Source organism: Bombina bombina, chromosome 1 (assembly GCF_027579735.1).
Source record: "Bombina bombina isolate aBomBom1 chromosome 1, aBomBom1.pri, whole genome shotgun sequence".
In the NCBI taxonomy this organism is placed as follows: domain Eukaryota; kingdom Metazoa; phylum Chordata; class Amphibia; order Anura; family Bombinatoridae; genus Bombina; species Bombina bombina.
The window spans coordinates 100,113,240-100,133,245 of record NC_069499.1 but is presented as its reverse complement, the minus strand read 5'-3'; the positions used below and the strand labels follow the sequence as shown (position 1 = coordinate 100,133,245).

The following is a 20,006-nucleotide window of genomic DNA, read 5'->3' as shown; positions in this document are numbered from 1 at the left end:
TTCTCCACTCCCGGGATGTGGATTGCAGACAGGTGGCAAGAGTGAGACTCTGCCCAGCGAATTATCTTCGATACTTCCATCATTGCTAGGGAGCTTCTTGTCCCTCCCTGATGGTTGATATAAGCTACAGTCGTGATGTTGTCCGACTGGAACCTGATGAACCCCCGAGTTGCTAACTGGGGCCAAGCCAGAAGAGCATTGAGGACTGCTCTCAATTCCAGAATGTTTATTGGAAGAAGACTCTCCTCCTGATTCCATAGTCCCTGAGCCTTCAGAGAATTCCAGACAGCGCCCCAACCTAGTAGGCTGGCGTCTGATGTTACAATTGACCAGTCTGGCCTGCTGAATGGCATTCCCCTGGACAGATGTGGCCGATAAAGCCACCATAGAAGAGAATTTCTGGTCTCTTGAATGGAATGAAGGACACGGCATGCACTTTGAAGTTTTGTTAACCTGTCCTCTGTCAGGTAAATCTTCATTTCTACAGAATCTATCAGAGTCCCCAGGAAGGGAACTCTTGTGAGTGGAAAGAGAGAACTTTTCTCTTCGTTCACTTTCCATCCATGCGACCTTAGAAATGCCAGTACTATCTCTGTATGAGATTTGGCAGTTTGAAAGCTTGAAGCTTGTATCAGTATGTCGTCTAAGTACGGAGCTACTGAAATTCCTCGCGGTCTTAGTACCGCCAGAAGAGTGCCCAGAACCTTTGTGAAGTTTCTTGGAGCCGTAGCCAGTCCGAATGGAAGAGCTACAAACTGGTAATGCCTGTCTAAAAATGCAAACCTTAGATACCGGTAATGACTTCTGTGAATCGGTATGTGAAGGTAAGCATCCTTTAAATCCACTGTGGTCAAGTACTGACCCTCTTGGATCATGGGCAAAATTGTTCGAATAGTTTCCATCTTGAACGATGGAACTCTTAGGAATTTGTTTAGGATCTTTAAATCCAAGATTGGCCTGAAGGTTCCCTCTTTTTTGGGAACTACAAACAGATTTGAGTAAAACCCTTGTCCTTGTTCCAACCGCGGAACTGGATGGATCACTCCCATTAATAAAAGATCTTGTACGCAGCGTAGAAACGCTTCCTTCTTTGTTAGGTTTGTTGACAACCTTGACAGATGAAATCTCCCTCTTGGGGGAGAGGATTTGAAGTCCAGAAGGTATCCCTGAGATATGATCTCTAACGCCCAGGGATCCTGAACATCTCTTGCCCAAGCCTGGGCGAAGAGGGAAAGTCTGCCCCCCACTAGATCCGGTCCCGGATCGGGGGCCCTCAATTCATGCTGTCTTAGGGGCAGCAGCAGGTTTTCTGGCCTGTTTGCCCCTGTTCCAGGACTGGTTAGGTTTCCAGCCTTGTCTGTAGCGAGCAACAGCTCCTTCCTGTTTTGGTGCAGAGGAAGTTGATGCTGCTCCTGCTTTGAAATTACGAAAGGAACGAAAATTGGACTGTCTAGCCTTGGCTTTGGCCTTGTCCTGAGGCAGGGCATGACCTTTACCTCCTGTAATGTCATCAATAATCTCTTTCAAGCCGGGCCCGAATAAGGTCTGCCCTTTGAAAGGAATATTAAGCAATTTAGATGTAACATCAGCTGACCAGGATTTTAGCCACAGAGCTCTGCGTGCCTGAATGGCGAATCCTGAATTTTTAGCCGCAAGTTTAGTTAAATGTACTACGGCATCTGAAATAAATGAATTAGCTAACTTAAGGAATTTAAGTTTGTGTGTGATGTCATCTAGTGTGGATGATTGAAGTGTCTCTTCCAGAGACTCAAACCAAAATGCTGCTGCAGCCGTGACAGGCGCAATACATGCAAGAGGTTGCAATATAAACCCTTGTTGAACAAACATTTTCTTAAGGTAACCCTCTAATTTTTTATCCATTGGATCTGAAAAAGCACAGCTATCCTCCACTGGGATAGTGGTACGCTTAGCTAAAGTAGAAACTGCTCCCTCCACCTTAGGGACCATTTGCCATAAGTCCCGTGTGGCGGCGTCTATTGGAAACATTTTTCTGAATATAGGAGGGGGTGAGAAAGGCACACCGGGTCTATCCCACTCCTTAGTAACAATGTCAGTAAGTCTCTTAGGTATAGGAAAAAACGTCAGTACTCGTCGGTACCGCAAAATATTTATCCAACCTACACATTTTTTCTGGGATTGCAACTGTGTTACAATCATTCAGAGCCGCTAATACCTCCCCTAGTAATACACGGAGGTTCTCAAGCTTAAATTTAAAATTTGAAATGTCTGAGTCCAGTTTATTTGGATCAGAACCGTCACCCACAGAATGAAGCTCTCCGTCTTCATGTTCTGCAAACTGTGACGCAGTATCAGACATGGCCCTTCCATTATCAGCGCACTCTGTTCTCATCCCAGAGTGATCACGTTTACCTCTTAGTTCTGGTAGTTTAGCCAAAACTTCAGTCATAACAGTAGCCATATCTTGTAATGTGATTTGTAATGGCCGCCCAGATGCACTCGGCGCTACAATATCACGCACCTCCTGAGCGGGAGATGCAGGTACTGACACGTGAGGCGAGATAGTCGGCATAACTCTCCCCTCGTTGTTTGGTGAAATATGTTCAATTTGTACAGATTGACTATTTTTTAAAGTAGCATCAATACATTTAGTACATAAATTTCTATTGGGCTCCACTTTGGCATTAACACATATAGCACAGATATCTTCCTCTGAATCAGACATGTTTAACACACTAGCAAATAAACAGCAACTTGGAAATACTTTTCAAAGTAATTTACAAATAATATGAAAACGAACTGTGCCTTTAAGAAGCACAGAAAAATATTATAACAGATAAAATAATTAAGTTATAGCAGCAAATGATAACTAACCCAGGCAGCAGAAAAAAAATACACAAATAAACGTTTTTTATATCACAGTCAATACAATCAGCACAGCTCTGCTGTATGATTACTTCCCTCAAAAAAGACTCTTGAGATCCCTGAACTCTGTAGAGATGAACCGGATCATGCAGGAAGAAAATGAACCTCTGACTGAGTTTTTCTGATGCATAGTGAAAGCACCAAAATGGCCCCTCCCCCACACACATAACAGTGAGAGGGATCAGTGAACTGCTCTAATTTAAATCAAAACTATTGCCAAGTGGAAAAAAAGTGCCCAAAACATTTTTTCACCCAGTACCTCAGAGAAAAAAACGTTTTTACATGCCAGCAAAAAAACATTTTACCTCAATAATTAATTGTCATTTAAAACCTATTGCAAGTCCCTGCAAAATAGGTTAAGTCTATGTATACAGTTTAAAAGCCAGAGAAGTACCATTTCCCAGAAAACTGAAGTGTAAAATATACATACATGACAGCCTGATATCAGCTACATCTACTGCATTCAAGGCTGAGTTTACATTATAACGGTATGGCAGGATTTTCTCATCAATTCCATGTCAGAAAATAATAAACTGCTACATACCTCTTTGCAGATTAATCTGCCTGCTGTCCCCTGATCTGAAGTTTACCTCACTCCTCAGATGGCCGAGAAACAGCAATATGATCTTAACTACTCCGGCTAAAATCATAGAAAAACTCAGGTAGATTCTTCTTCAAATTCTACCAGAGAAGGAATAACACACTCCGGTGCTATTATAAAATAACAAACTTTTGATTGAAGATATAAAAACTAAATATATCTCCATAGTCCTCTCACACATCCTATCTAGTCGTTGGGTGCAAGAGAATGACTGAAGGTGACGTAGAGGGGAGGAGCTATATAGCAACTCTGCTGGGTGAATCCTCTTGCACTTCCTGTAGGGGAGCAGTTAATATCCCACAAGTAATGATGACCCGTGGACTGATCACACTTAACAGAAGAAATAAGAGCCGCCAACCATACCCCATATACATCCCTCTGACAAACACTGTACTCTGAGGGGAAAACAGGCCTCAACACAGACTGAAACCCCTCTCTCTGTAGAATCAAATGCACATCTTCATTCTTCAACCAGCTCCAGTGGAGGTAAATACAAGACTGACTCCTCCTAGTGGTAAGGAAGGGTAATTCCCAGGAGTAATGGATTGTGTACTCTGTATGGAAAAAAAATCTACTACTCATTGAAATTCAACCTAAGTGCTTTTGTATTGTCTTTTTATAATACATTTGATGGTTATGCAAATCTACTATGTTTAACGGTCCCTTAACAGTGTGTGTAAAAAGATAATACATTACAAAGACTAAATGCTTTAATCATTTACCTGCAGAGATATGACCTTGATTTCTAGGCTGTCAGCTTTTTGCTTCCACTCTGCATTCTGCTTTTTGTGTTTTTCCAGCTCGGCAGAATACATGGCTTTCTCCTCTGCAAACAGACAATACCAACAATGTACCATTCTTATTCCAATAATAATGTAGGGAGATTTATAAATGAATACATAAAAAAAATACATAATAAGCAGTATTTAATTCACACCAGCTGAGGAAAACTACATTGTCTCACTTGACTTCTGAAGCCAGAAGTGAAGTTGCAAGTATTTAGACCTTCTTACCTTGTTGAAATTGCTCTAGCACCATCTGCAGGTTGGTTAGCGACATTGCATACTGTTTGACTTGCTCTTGAGAACGATTAAACTGCAGTAGAGCTTCATCTCTCTGCCTTGAAACAAAGTTAAGCTGCTCTTGCAAGGATTCTACCTGCATAGTAGCTTGATGACTAAAGAAAAAACAGAATGTATTAGCTAGTGAAACAAGTATATTTAATACAAATAGTTTTTAAAATGACATGAAAGCCAACATTTCTCTTTCCTTGCTCAGATAGATCATACAATTTTAAACAGCTTTTCAATTTACTTATATTATCCAATTTGCTTTGTTCTTTGGTATCCATTGTTTAAAAGCATACTTGGGAAGGGTCAGAAGCATCAATGCACTACTGGGAGCCAGCTGAACACATCTAGTGAGCCAGTGACGAAGCATATATATATGCAGCTACCTCTCAGTAGTGCCATTGCTGCTTCTGATCCTACCCAGGTATGCGCTTAAACAATGGATACCAAGAGAACAAAGCAAATTGGATAATATAAGCAAATTGGAAAGTTGAAATTTCATGTTATTAAAATCATGCAAGTTTAATTTTGACTTTACCGTCACTTTAATCTTCCTACAGTTTTATTACCTGGCATTTTCAACAGCAGTGGATGAGGACTGTAGTTTTTCTTCCAACACGGTCACATTCTTCCTCAGATCATTTTCTCTGTCTTCAGCTGCCAGCGCTTCACGTGTGTACGAATCTTCCATCTCTATCAGATGACTGCGTAGTCTTTCGAGTTCTTGGTTTAAGCGATTTTGCTTATCCCGTAAATGCTGAACCTTTTTTTTTTTTAATAACAAAAAAACAAAAAAGAAAAAACACAATAAATGCGTTTGAACCAAACTGTTACAAGTACATTAAACTTTCATGATTCATGTGGTGCGCACATCATTTTAATTGAGAAAAAAAAACAATACTAGATTTACTTTCTCTTGGTATTTCTTTCCATTAATGTAGGTTCCGTGGGAACAATGCTATAAATGTAGAACCCAAGTTATACGCACAACCCTGAGCCTATCTTCAAGTGATAGTAAACTCTTTTAAAATCAGATCCAGAATATTATATTTTAGATGTAGTTTAATTCATCAGTTGTAACGAAGATGCACTATAAGTCAATTTTTCTGTGAGCTAAAGGTTTGAATAGTTGTCCAATCAGCACACTTCCCATATGGCACTTTTGAGGTAGCTAGAGCGCTGATTGGAGAACAATTCAAACCTTTAGCTCACAGAAAAAGTTACTTTTGAAGTGGGCGGTGGACTTTGGGGTATTAGAATTTTATATCTTTTAAAAAGTTATAGCATAAGTTAATTAAAACTAATGAATGAAACTCCATCTATAGTAATGGTAAACTTTTCCCTTTTTAAAATCAGATCTGGAATGTTAGTGATATTTTAAAGGGACACTAAACACCTGATGAAGATTCTGCAAACTAACTTCTGCTGTCAGTCCATAAATCTACTACAAATTTAGTAATAAGGGATTTTTAGGCAGTCTGTGCAGCTTAACCCCATTGTATTCAAGAAAAGTGTTGTTAAACAGAATGGTGATACGGAGCTCAGTGCTGCTATGTGTGTTGCCATGTTGTAACACACGTTTCTCAAAGGCGCAGTAGTCACGTGATGCACATGAGGATTACAAGAATGGTCTCTCACAGTGGTGCTGAGTGCTATAATTAGCTGTATGAACATTTTTCATATGTGCCTCTTATTTATATTATAAATATTCTGTTGTGCATGCATTTTATTAATTTCAAAGAACTCAAAACTTTTTCTAAGCTAGAAGAAATACGTCTGACTGCACTATTGAGAGGAACTGTTTTAGTTAATAGCAACAGCTGATGCTACACGGAGGGGAAAGGAATGAGCTGAAGATACACGGAGGGGGGAGGAAGGAGGGGGGAGTGGCTTGGTCCGTGGGAAGAAGAGAGCTGAATAACGCTGCAATTACATTTACTAGATGATTTATGCACAAGTGCATAAATCTTCTTGCACTTGTGCATAAATCTTCTAGTAAATGTAATTGCAGCGTTATTCAGCTCTCTTCTTCCCTTGGAGCAAGCCACTCCCCCCTCCTTCCTCCCCCCTCAGTGTATCTTCAGCTCATTCCTTTCCCTGCCTGTAGCATCAGCTGTTGCTATTAACTAAAACAACAGTTCCTCAATAGTGCAGTCAGACGTATTTCTTCTAGCTTAGAAAAAGTTTTGAGTTCTTTGAAATTAATAAAATGCATGCACAACAGAATATTTATTTATATAAATAAGAAGCACATATGAAAAATGTTCATACAGCTAATTACAGCACTCAGCACCAGTGTGAGAGACCATTCTTGTAATCCTTCTCTAAACTTAATAGCATTATCTGCCATGCACAATCACGTGACTGCTGTGCCCGTGTGGCAATATGGTGGCATACATAGCATCACCAAGCGGCAGATCAGCAGTCTAATTAAAGACACTTTTATTGAACTGTTTGGGGTAAACTGAGCGGCAAGAATAGGGATTCATGATTACTTTGTTATTATTAGTAAACATAAGTTAGTTTTAAACCATTTTTAGAAGGTGTTATACTTCCCTTTAAAGATGCTCAAGTCAAGAGGAAGAGAAAGGTAAATTGGATAACAAACAAATTGTAGTTGTCTTAATCATAAAAGTTTATATTTTTCATTCTGTAAACAAATAAATTCTAGGGCTGGTCAATACATCTCTACATGATTCTTACACATTATTATTATTATGGGTTATTTGTAGAGTGCCAACAGATTCAGTAGCTCTATAAACAGGCGGTATACAAGGGATCAAATGGGTAGAGAGCCATGCCTAGAGTCGCACTGTTGTAGTCAGCTCTTGTGAAGGTGATCTGCAAGCAGTTGGGCTCTTAGGCTTACATTCTAAGGGGGTTCATGGCGGATATCAATGGAGGAGAGGAACTGGTATTAGGAAAGGTTAGTGTAGGTTGTATGCATCCCTGAACAGTAGAGTCTTTAGGGAGTGCTTGAAGCTGTTAAAACTAGAAGAGAGTCTTGTGGAGCGAGGCAGAGAGTTCCACAAGATGGGAGCCAGTCTGGAGAAGTCCTGTAAATGGGAATGTGAGGAGGTAACAAGAGAGGAGGAGAGGAGGAGGTTGTGAGCATAGCGAAGGGGACGAGAGGGAGAGTATCTGGAGACAACGTCTGAGACAGACGGGAGCAGTGCAGTTGAGGGCTTTGTATGTCAGAGTCAGAATTTTGTGTTTAATCCTGGAGGCAAGAGGAAGCCAGTGAAGGGATTGCAGAGAGGTGCAGCAGATGAAGAGCGACGTGTAAGGAAGATGAGCCTGGCAGAGGCATTCATTATGGATTGTAAAGGAGCTAGGCATCAGCTGGGGAGACCAGAGAGGACAGAGTTTCAGTAATCGAGGTGGGAAAGGATGAGAGAGTGGATTAAAATCTTAGTTGTGTCTTGTGTAAGGAAATGTCTAATTTTAGAGATGTCTTTAAGGTGGAAGTGGCAGAATTTAGCCAAGGCCTGAATGTGAGGAGTGAAAGAAAGATCTTGTGACTCCAAGACATCGGGCATGCAGGGTAGGGGTAATGATCGAGTTGTCGACAGTTATAGAGAGAGTGAGAAAAGGAGAGAGAGCGAGGAAGTCTGTATAAAATCAAAGCTGGATAAAAAGTTAACCCGGGTTAAAAATCCAATATCTGAAACTTGAAAGAAAATATTGTGATTAACACAATATATGCCACTATTTGTGTTTATCACAATATTTTATTTCAAGTTTCAGATATTGGATTTTTAACCCGGGTTAACTTTTTATCCATTTGCAGATTCATTCTAACTTGTTACTTTTGATCTGTTTTTTAACATTGTATTCTTTTAATTGTCTGTAAGGCATATCTAAGGGTCCCTATTTCCCAAATAAGTAATTTTTATCATATTCTGGCTGCTTATAAGTGCATTTTATGTTTTAAACACCAATATTAATTGTATAGCGCCCTCACTCTACATATTTACATTACCATATCTACCAAACAATCAAAAGGAATTGTTTTCTGTGAGGTGTAGGATATCTTGAGCCTTTGCACACTATTATAAACATTTATATACTAATTATCTTCCTTTGCTGTTCATTTTATTTCATTCAAAGTTTCCAAGTTTAGTGAATTTTAAGTTCAAACTGAATTAAATGAAAGCAAAGTAATAAGATACCAACTTAAAGGGACATAAAAACAAAAAGAAAAGGAAATTTATGCTTACCTGATAAATGTATTTCTTTTACGATATGACGAGTCCACGGATTTCATCCTTACTTATGGGATATCGCCTCCTGGTCAGCAGGAGGATGCAAAGAGCTCCACAGCAGAGCTGCATAAATAGCTCCTCCCTCCCCCCCCAACCCAGTCATTCGACCGAAGTTAGGAAGAGAAAGGAAAAGCCAAGGAGCAGAGGTGACTGAAGTTTAATAAAAATAAAAACCTGTCTTTAGAAAAAAACGACAGGGTGGGCCGTGGACTCGTCATATCGTAAAAGAAATAAATTTATCAGGTAAGCATAAATTTCCTTTTCTTTTACAAGATATGACGAGTCCACGGATTTCATCCTTACTTATGGGATACAATAACAAAGCTATAGGACACGGATGAAAGGGAGGGACAAGACAGGAACCTAAACGGAAGGCACCACTGCTTAAAGAACCTTTCTCCCAAAAACAGCCTCAGATGAGGCAAAAGTATCAAATTTGGAAAATTTGGAAAAAGTGTGAAGAGACGACCAAGTTGCAGCCTTGCAAATCTGTTCAACAGAAGCATCATTTTTAAATGCCCATGAGGAAGCCACTGCTCTAGTAGAATGGGCCGTAATTCATTCTGGAGGCTGCTGTACACAGCAGTCTCATATGCAACACGGATGATACTCTTTAGCCAAAAAGAAAGAGGTGTAGCCATAGCTTTCTGACCCCTACGTTTCCCAGAAAAAACAACAAATAATGAAGATGTTTGACGAAAATCCTTAGTCGCCTGCAAGTAGAACTACAAAGCACGGACTACGTCCAAATTATGTAACAGACGCTCCTTCTTAGAAGAAGGGTTAGGACACAAGGAAGGAACAACAATTTCATGATTAATATTCTTGTTAGAAACAACCTTAGGAAGAAAACCAGGTTTGGTACGTACCACCACCTTATCCGAATGGAAAATAAGATAAGGAAAATCCCATTGTAATGCCGAAAGCTAAGAAATAGCAACCAAAAATAAAGCTTTCCAAGATAATAACTTAATATCTATGGAATGCATAGGTTCAAACGGAACCCCTTGAAGAACATTAAGAACTAAATTCAAACTCCAAGGAGGAGCAATTGGTCTAAACACAGATCTGATCCTAGTCAGGGCCTGACAAAAAGATTGAACATCTGGAACATCTGCCAGACGCTTGTGTAGCAAAATAGACAAAGCAGAAATCTGTCCTTTTAAGGAACTAGCTGACAACCCTTTCTCCAATCCTTCTTGGAGAAAAGATAAAATCCTGGGAATCCTAACCCTACTCCATGAGTAGCCCGTGGATTCGCACCAATAAAGATATTTACGCCATATGTTATGGTAAATCTTTCTAGTAACAGGCTTGCGTGCCTGAATCAAAGTATCAATGACCGCATCAGAGAACCCCCGCTTAGATAAAATCAAGCGTTCAATCTCCAAGCAGTCAGCTGCAGAGAAATTAGAATCGGATGATGGAAGGGTACTTGAATGAGAAGGTCCTGCCTCAGTGGAAGCTTCCACGGTGGCAGAGATGTCCATCAGATCGGCATACCAAGTCCTGCGAGGCCACGCAGGAGCGATGAGGATCACCGAAGCCCTCTCCTGTTTGACTCGAGCAATCACCCGGGGCAGGAGAGCAAATGGAGGGAACACATAAGCTAGGTTGAACGACCAAGGCGCTGCCAAGGCATCTATCAGTTCGGCCTGAGGATCCCTGGACCTGGATCCGTATCTCGGGAGCTTGGCATTCTGACGAGATGCCATAAGATCCAGCTCCGGTCTGCCTCATCTGAGAATCAGGATGGCAAAGACCTCAGGATGGAGTTCCCACTCCCCCGGATGAAACGTCTGTCTGCTCAAAAAATCCGCTTCCCAGTTTTCTACTCCTGGGATGTAGATTGCTGACAGATAACGAGAGTGAGCCTCCGCACAGCGAATTATTTTAGATACTTCTGTCATGGCCAAGGAACTCCTTGTTCCTCCCTGATGATTGATGTAAGCCACAGTCGTGATGTTGTCCGACTGAAATCGGATTAACTTTGCCGAAGTCAACTGAGGCCAAGCCTGAAGAGCATTGAATACTGCCCTCAACGCCAGAATATTGATTGGAAGTAGAGACTCCGACCGAGTCCACACACCCTGAGCCTTCAGAGAATTCCAGACTGCACCCCATCCTAGTAGACTGGTGTCCGTTTTCACCATCACCCATGAGGGTCTGCGGAAGCACGTCCCTTGGGACAGATGATCCTGTGACAACCACCAAAGAAGAGAGTCTCTTGTCTCCTGATCCAAATCTATCTGAGGAGACAAGTTTGCATAATCTCCATTCCACTGTCTGAGCATGCTCAGTTGTAGAGGTCTGAGATGAAAACGAGCAAACGGAATGATGTCCATTGCCGCCACCATCAATCCAATTACCTCCATGCACTGAGCCACTGATGGCCGAGGATTGGACTTAAGGGTTCGGCATGTATTCAGAATCTTTAACTTTCTGACCTCCATCAAGAAGATTTTCATGAATATAGAATCTATTAGAGTTCCCAAGAAAGGAACCCTTGTCTGTGGAATTAGTGAACTTTTTTTCTAGATTCACCTTCCACCTGTGAGTCCTTAGAAAGGACAGAACCATGTCGGTATGAGACTGTCAGTTGATAAGACGACGCCTGGATCAGAATATCGTCCAGATAAGGCACCACTGCAATGCCCCGCGGTCTGAGAACCGCCAGAAGAGACCCTAGAACCTTCGTGAAGATCCTGGGTGCCGTGGTCAGCCCGAAAGGAAGAGGCACAAACTGAAAATGTTTGATGATCTTTGTGGATAGGAATGTGCAGATATACATCCTTTAAGTCCACGGTAGCCATATATTGACCCTCCTGGATCAATGTCAGAATTGTCCGAATAGTCTCTATCTTGAAGGATGGAACTCTGAGAAACTTGTTTAGACTCTTGAGATCTAAAATGGGTCGGAACGTTCCCTCTTTTTTGGGAACCACAAAAAGATTTGAGTAAAACCCCTGCCCCTGTTCCTGTATTGGAACGGGACAAATGACTCCCATGGTGAAGAGGTCTTCTACACAACGTAAGAACGCCTCTATTTTTATCTGGTCTACAGACCATCGTGAAAGAAGAAACCTTCCCCTTGGGAAGGAATTTTTGAACTCCAACTGATACCCTTGAGACACGATTTCTAGTGTCCAGGGATCCTGAACGTCTCGTATCCAAGCCTGGACAAAGAGAGAAAGTCTGCCCCCTAATAGATCGGGTCCCGGATCGGGGGCCGCCCCTTCATGCTGTCTTGGTAGCAGCGGCAGGCTTCTTGGGTTGTTTACCCTTGTTCCAACCCTGGTTAGGTTTCCAGGTGGGTTTGGCTTGAGAAAAATTCCCTTCCTGTTTAACAGAAGAAGAAGAGGGGATTCCCTTGAAGTTTCGAAAGGAATGAAAATTATTCTGTCGTCCCCTTTGTTTAGCTGTTTTATCCTGAGGAAGGAGGTGACCCTTACCTCCCATAATGTCAGAAATTATCTCCTTCAAGTCAGGCCCAAACAGGGTCTTACCCTTGAAAGGAATAGCCAAGAACTTTGATTTAGAGCATCCGCAGACTAAGATTTTAACCATAAGGCTTTGCGCGCTAAAATGGAAAATCCTGAATTCTTAGCCGCCAATTTGGCGATCTGAAAGGCGGCATCTGTAATAAAAGAATTAGCCAGCTTAAGGGCCTTAATTCTATCCATTATTTCTTCTAAAGGAGTCTCAGTCTTAAGGGACTGTTACAATGCAGGCCGTCGGCTGTAAAAGAAACCCTTGATGAATATAAAGCTTTTTTAGAAGACCCTCCAACTTTTTATCCATAGGGTCTTTGTCCTCAATAGGGATAGTCGTATGCTTAGCCAGGGTAGCAATAGCTCCCTCCACCTTAAGCACCGTCTGCCAAGAGTCCCGAACGGTGTCAGCTATAGGGTACATTTTCCTAAACATAGGGGAAGGGGAGAACGGGATACCCAGTCTCTCCCATTCCCTTGTAATAATTTCAGAAATTCTCTTAGGAACCGGAAACACATCGGAATAAGAAGGGCCCTCTAAGTATTTGTCCATCTTACTCAATTTCTCTGGAGGGACCACAATAGAGTCACAGTCGTCCAGAGTCACCAAAACCTCTCGTAGCAAAGGGCGGAGGTGTTCAAGTTTAAATCTGACAGGACATGACGTCCGAGTCTGTCTGGGGTAATGCACTTCCTGAGTTAGACTGTTCCCCCTCAGACAGGGCCTCCCTACCCTCCAATTCAGAGCCCTGGGAAGGTATATTGGAGATAGCTATTAAAGCATCAGAAGTTGCAGGGACCACGTGGGCCTCTGTCCTGCTGCGTTTGCCTTGTAACACTGGCAACTTAGATAAAACTTCTGTAAGAGTGGATGACATAACTGCAGCCATATCCTGCAGAGTAAATGAAGCAGACGCCATTGAAGAACATGGCGTTACCTGTGCGGGCATTAAAGGCCGTGACGCTTGGGGAGAAAGATGTGGCATACCCTGAATTTCATCAGTCTGAGGACATTCATTAGATATATCTTTATTAAAGAAAATTTGTTCTTTACACTAACGCCCTCTCAATACATGGGGGACAAAGTGTAACAGGGGGTTCCACAATGGCATCTAAACACATGGGACATGTACTTTGCTCAATGTCATCCATGTTAACAAACTGTGATAACAGAAAAACACAAGCAAACTTGGTCACAGAAGCAGTAATACTAATAAAGACTATAGTACTGTGTCTTTAAATACTCCCTCTGCGCTAACCCTCTTTATAGGCAAAAAACAGAGAGAAGTTCTTAATTAACTTATCCACACTCCCTGTGTCGTTAGACTAACTGGCCAAAAAAAAAAAAAAAATAACAGACACCTCACTGCAGCTCTTACCTGCCTCCCCGTGCTTGACCCGATCACCCTTCGTACGGCGCTCCTAAGGTCACTTGTATAACTCTCACAACAAGCGAACTTAGGGGCCGTGAGGAACGCAGCCAGATGAAACTATGGAGAAGTAACTGCGCGGAAGCGTGCGAACATCAAGCCCCACCCATTGTGGGTGTAAACATAACTCCTCAAAAAACAAACTGAGAACCGCCATTTACCGGAGCCTTAATAAAGTTAAAAAACATGACCTCCAGTAGTGTACCCCAGCGTCAGCCTTATAAGCCCATATTGTCACCGCAACCAGAACTGCCAACATATTATACAGTGTCTAGCACCATCATACCCCAACACTTCTTAGTCTCTCTCAGAACGTTGGGGGAATAAACGTATGTTAGATCTCATACTCTTGTACCTAGATGAGGAGTAACATATTGTAGCAGGGAAGCCCTTATTACACGTAGCCCCTGATAGCAAAAATAAAGTACAGTTAAATCTGGGATATGCTGCAGAGCCCCAGAATTAAAACAAAACTGCACCTACCTCCATGCTGAGGAACAGCATGAAAACTCAGTGTCAAGAGGTCCACTCTTTCTCCTGAGGTCCTGTGAAGATAGAGGTGTCTTAGTTAAATTTCTCTAAGACCAGCACATCAGAGCAGCACAATAATGGGAGGCGCAGCAAAACTAAAACCCCACCAGTTCCCATAGCCATGAGGCTATAACTGCAGAGGCTGCTCTATAGTAAAACAGTACACATTGGCACCATTTAAAAATAAAAAACTCTTGATTGAAGAATCTAAACTAAACACCTCACTTTACCTCTTCCTATCACTGACACAGGCAAAGAGAATGACTGGGTTGGGGGGGAAAGGGAGGAGCTATATATACAGCTCTGCTGTGGAGCTCTTTGCCTCCTCCTGCTGACCAGGAAGCGATATCCCATAAGTAAGGATGAAATCTGTGGACTCGTCATATCTTGAGAAAATAATCCAATGCTTTGCATTTAACCGTATAGTTAGCGTGTTTCACTTTCAATATCATGTAAAGAACTAAAAGCTTAAAAACTGCTCAAATGGCAACAAAGCAGCTTTACAATTAATTCAAAGTACATTTCAAAAACATAATACAAACATTGTTAATGGCTTCCTTTCAAGTACGTTAAAGAGCTTAGTAAAACTGAGGCTGTGGGTATTTTACATAAAATGGAAAATTCAAGAACAATGGGTCATGATCTCAAGCTAAAGGGTAGTAGATTCAGGAGTAATTTGAGGAAGCACTTCTTTACAGAAAGAGTGATTGATTTATGGAATAAACTTCCTCAAGAGGTAGTAGCGACAAACACTGTGGGGGACTTTAAAAATGCATGGGACAAGCATAAGGCTATCCTACAAACTAGATAAGTTTATACTATTAGGTAATATCGGGCAGACTTGCTGGGCCTATGGCTCTTATCTGCCGTCAATATCTATGTTTCTATGTTTAGTTCTGACAACAATTTTCCTACCTCATTCTGCAGTGCACCTGTTTCCATTTGCTTCTGCTTAAGGGCCAACATAACTTGGTCTCTCTCGTGCTGGAACAAAATGGCCTTTTCTTGCATGGATTTGACTTCATTTAACAGTTGATTCAATTCCCCAGTCTTCCCCTGTGTGAAGTATATGACAAATGAAACAAAAATATATTTATATCAAACAATGTGAGCAACTGCCTTAAAGGGACGTTCTAGTGTAAGACTGCACACTTTAATTCTTTAGTGCATGCAGTTTTTGCACTACTGATTCACCAACTCTACATGTTCATTAACTCACAAAATCCCACTTGAGAGCACCGAGAACTGCTGGTCCCAAGAAGGAAATAACCAGAGAGGCAATCAGCACAACTCCACCAATCACCAGCTGTGTTCAACTGAGCAGCTGCAGATGGGACTTGAACTGTGTGTTTAATGCAAGCATGGCGTGATATAAGCAATATCTTTCTGCAAAAGAGCATGCAATTTTGCAGAAAGATAAAACATGCATAGTTTTTTTTTAAAAACAATTACCTTTTATTAGCTCAAATTTCACCCTTTTATGCCCCTTTTTTTAACCATAGGTTCATGGTGGTACAGACTATATGGGTAAGTTGGTAGTTGTGGGACTGAGTTGCACTTCTGACAGAAGAATGAGCAGCAGTAGCGCTTTTGTTATCCCTTGCGCAACAACCAAGCTTGCGTGTATGCCTCCAATAATGGTTTGAGAAATAAAGTTGAAGCCTTGAGCTCACAAAAAAAATCAAACTAAACTGTGCAAAATGTAAACGTGAAAAAACAAATTTTGTGCACTACAGCAACGACTAGAACACCCTTTTAAAAGTATAGCATATTTCACTATTTCCACTAAATTGTAATTGGCTTTTTTCCAGTCTTGTAGAGTTTTTTTTTTACAGCATTCAATTCAAATAAAATGTACATTTTTCTTGGGCCCTGACCAAGACAAAAGTCTCCAATTTTAAAAGAACTATATTTTAGAGGAATGGACAAATGGATAATCTGGAAACAGGTGTAGACATTCCCAGATCTCTAACACTGCACAGAATGAGCTAGTAATGCTTAGGTTTCTATTTATATCAGTTAGCACTCTGATCAAGGATAATTCCTGGAATTATTTCTACCTACTCCAGTAGTCAGAAGTCAAATGCCCACTAATATGGAGACTGTGAGAAAAAAACACTTATATGTCATTTTTATTAGAGAAAACTATTTTAACTTGTTTTTGTTAAAGGGCCATTGTAGTCAAAAACATTTCATGCTAATCAGTTAGAGCAGGGTTCTTCAAACTTTTTTTGCCCAAGACCCAGTGCAATGATACCAAATACCTTCTGACTCTATTGTTATGTTCGGTCAGAACATTTCTGAAGTTATATACAACAAGATAGCTGCAATTGTTGGCAAAGTGACTAAAATGTGTGTGTACTTTATTTCTGTAATCAAACTTAGAATTAAATTTAGATGATAGAATGGCATAGGATAATTCTCTACGAGTAAAAAGTCTTAAAGTGAAGGTCCATTTTGATGAATTAGTGCCCGGCTTTTAATAAACCTATTAAAAACAAGGGCACTTTAATTCATCAGAATTAACATTTCACTGTTTTCTTCAAAAACTTACCTTTTAATCCTGGCAGCGGCTCCAGCACTTCCTCCACCCGTCGCAAGCTTTCTTCGAATCTGGCTTCCTCCAATTACAGCGTTGCATTAGGCCAAGATTCCCCCAGGGGGAAGCTGTGATTGCAGGAAACCCGATTCGTTATTTCTGACGCCTGCAGCAGCTTCCGAGGGCCGGGGGAATCGCTGGAGCAGCATTCAGGATAAAAAACATAATTTATGTAAGAACTTACCTGATAAATTCATTTCTTTCATATTAGCAAGAGTCCATGAGCTAGTGACGTATGGGATATACATTCCTACCAGGAGGGGCAAAGTTTCCCAAACCTCAAAATGCCTACAAATACACCCCTCACCACACCCACAAATCAGTTTAACGAATAGCCAAGAAGTGGGGTGATAAGAAAAAAGTGCGAAAGCATAAAAAATAAGGAATTGGAATAATTGTGCTTTATACAAAAAATCATAACCACCACAAAAAGGGTGGGCCTCATGGACTCTTGCTAATATGAAAGAAATAAATTTATGAGGTAAGTTCTTACATAAATTATGTTTTCTTTCATATAATTAGCAAGAGTCCATGAGCTAGTGACGTATGGGATAATGACTACCCAAGATGTGGATCTTTCCACGCAAGAGTCACTAGAGAGGGAGGGATAAAATAAAGACAGCCAATTCCGGTGAAAAATAATCCACACCCAAAATAAAGATTACATTTTATAATGAAAAAAACTGAAAACATAAGCAGAAGATTCAAACTGAAACAGCTGCCTGAAGTACTTTTCTACCAAAAAAAGCTTCAGAAGAAGAAAACACATCAAAATGGTAGAATTTAGTAAAAGTATGCAAAGAAGACCAAGTTGCTGCTTTGCAAATCTGATCAACCGAAGCTTCATTCCTAAACGCCCAGGAAGTAGAAACTGACCTAGTAGAATGAGCTGTAATCCTTTGAGGCAGAGTTTTACCCGACTCGACATAAGCATGATGAATTAAAGATTTCAACCAAGATGCCAAAGAAATGGTAGAGGCCTTCTGACCTTTCCTAGAACCGGAAAAGATAACAAATAGACTAGAAGTCTTTCGGAAAGTCTTAGTAGCTTCAACATAATATTTCAAAGCTCTAACTACATCCAAAGAATGCAATGATTTCTCCTTAGAATTCTTAGGATTAGGACATAATGAAGGAACCACAATTTCTCTACTAATGTTGTTGGAATTCACAACCTTAGGTAAAAATTCAAAAGAGGTTCGCAACACCGCCTTATCCTGATGAAAAATCAGAAAAGGAGACTCACAAGAAAGAGCAGATAATTCAGAAACTCTTCTGGCAGAAGAGATGACCAAAAGGAACAAAACTTTCCAAGAAAGTAATTTAATGTCCAATGAATGCATAGGTTTCAAACGGAGGAGCTTGAAGAGCCCCCAGAACCAAATTCAAACTCCAAGGAGGAGAAATTGACTTAATGACAGGTTTTATACGAACCAAAGCTTGTACAAAACAATGAATATCAGGAAGATTAGCAATCTTTCTGTGAAAAAGAACAGAAAGAGCAGAGATTTGTCCTTTCAAAGAACTTGCAGACAAACCTTTCTCCAAACCATCCTGAAGAAACTGTAAAATTCTCGGAATTCTAAAAGAATGCCAGGAAAAATGATGAGAAAGACACCAAGAAATATAAGTCTTCCAGACTCTATAATATATCTCCCTAGATACAGATTTACGAGCCTGTAACATAGTATTAATCACAGAGTCAGAGAAACCTCTGACTAAGAATCAAGCGTTCAATCTCCATACCTTTAAATTTAAGGATTTGAGATCCTGATGGAAAAAAGGACCTTGTGACAGAAGGTCTGGTCTTAACGGAAGAGTCCACGGTTGGCAAGAGGCCATCCGGACAAGATCCGCATACCAAAACCTGTGAGGCCATGCTGGAGCTACCAGCAGAACAAACGAGCATTCCTTCAGAATCTTGGAGATCACTCTTGGAAGAAGAACTAGAGGCGGAAAGACATAAGCAGGATGATACTTCCAAGGAAGTGACAATGCATCCACTGCTTCCGCTTGAGGATCCCTGGATCTGGACAGATACCTGGGAAGTTTCTTGTTTAGATGAGAGGCCATCAGATCTATTTCTGGAAGTCCCCACATTTGGACAATCTGAAGAAATACCTCTGGGTGAAGAGACCATTCGCCCGGATGCAACGTTTGGCGACAGATAATCCGCTTCCCAATTGTCTATACCTGGGATATGAACCGCAGAAACTAGACAGGAGCTGGATTCCGCCCAAACCAGAATTCGAGATACTTCTTTCATAGCCAGAGGGCTGTGAGTCCCTCCTTGATGATTGATGTATGCCACAGATGTGACATTGTCTGTCTGAAAACAAATGAACGATTCTCTCTTTAGAAGAGGCCAAGACTGAAGAGCTCTGAAAATTGCACGGAGTTCCAAAATATTGATCGGTAATCTCACCTCCTGAGATTCCCAAACCCCTTGTGCCGTCAGAGACCCCCACACAGCTCCCCAACCTGTAAGACTTGCATCTGTTGAGATTACAGTCCAGGTCGGAAGAACAAAAGAAGCCCCCTGAACTAAACGATGGTGATCTGTCCACCACGTCAGAGAGTGTCGTACAATCGGCTTTAAAGATATTAATTGAGATATCTTTGTGTAATCCCTGCACCATTGGTTCAGCATACAGAGCTGAAGAGGTCGCATGTGAAAACGAGCAAAGGGGATCGCGTCCGATGCAGCAGTCATAAGACCTAGAATTTCCATGCATAAGGCTACCGAAGGGAATGATTGTGACTGAAGGTTTCGACAAGCTGATATCAATTTTAGACGTCTCTTGTCTGTCAAAGATAGAGTCATGGACACTGAATCTATCTGGAAACCCAAAAAGGTTACCCTTGTCTGAGGAATCAATGAACTTTTTAGTAAATTTTTTTTTTTTTTTTCAAAAGGTTTATTAGTTTTATACATCAAATACAGTTCTAAACAATCAATCTTTCCAGATTTAACAAGGTCATAATATAACATTTTCATAATCTTTACTTTCTGTTTCAACTAATATTTAATAAAATATATATTTGCTATACCTTGACCGCAGAAAAATTAAATCTTATAGGGAGGATACCTGTCAATGAAACATAACAATCATAA

At 40.9% G+C, this 20,006-nt stretch overlaps 1 protein-coding gene across 1 annotated transcript in view; it reads right to left on the bottom strand.

Moving 5' to 3' along the window:
• Window positions 1-20,006, bottom strand: part of TRIP11 (thyroid hormone receptor interactor 11) — a gene marked incomplete in the record, with an annotated part of 367,784 nt that overhangs the window by 121,338 nt on the left and 226,440 nt on the right. Inside the window, 4 exon segments of the mRNA XM_053697549.1 lie at window positions 4,228-4,331; window positions 4,519-4,682; window positions 5,145-5,338; window positions 15,208-15,348. Of these exon segments, the coding sequence (XP_053553524.1) occupies window positions 4,228-4,331; window positions 4,519-4,682; window positions 5,145-5,338; window positions 15,208-15,348 (603 nt within the window).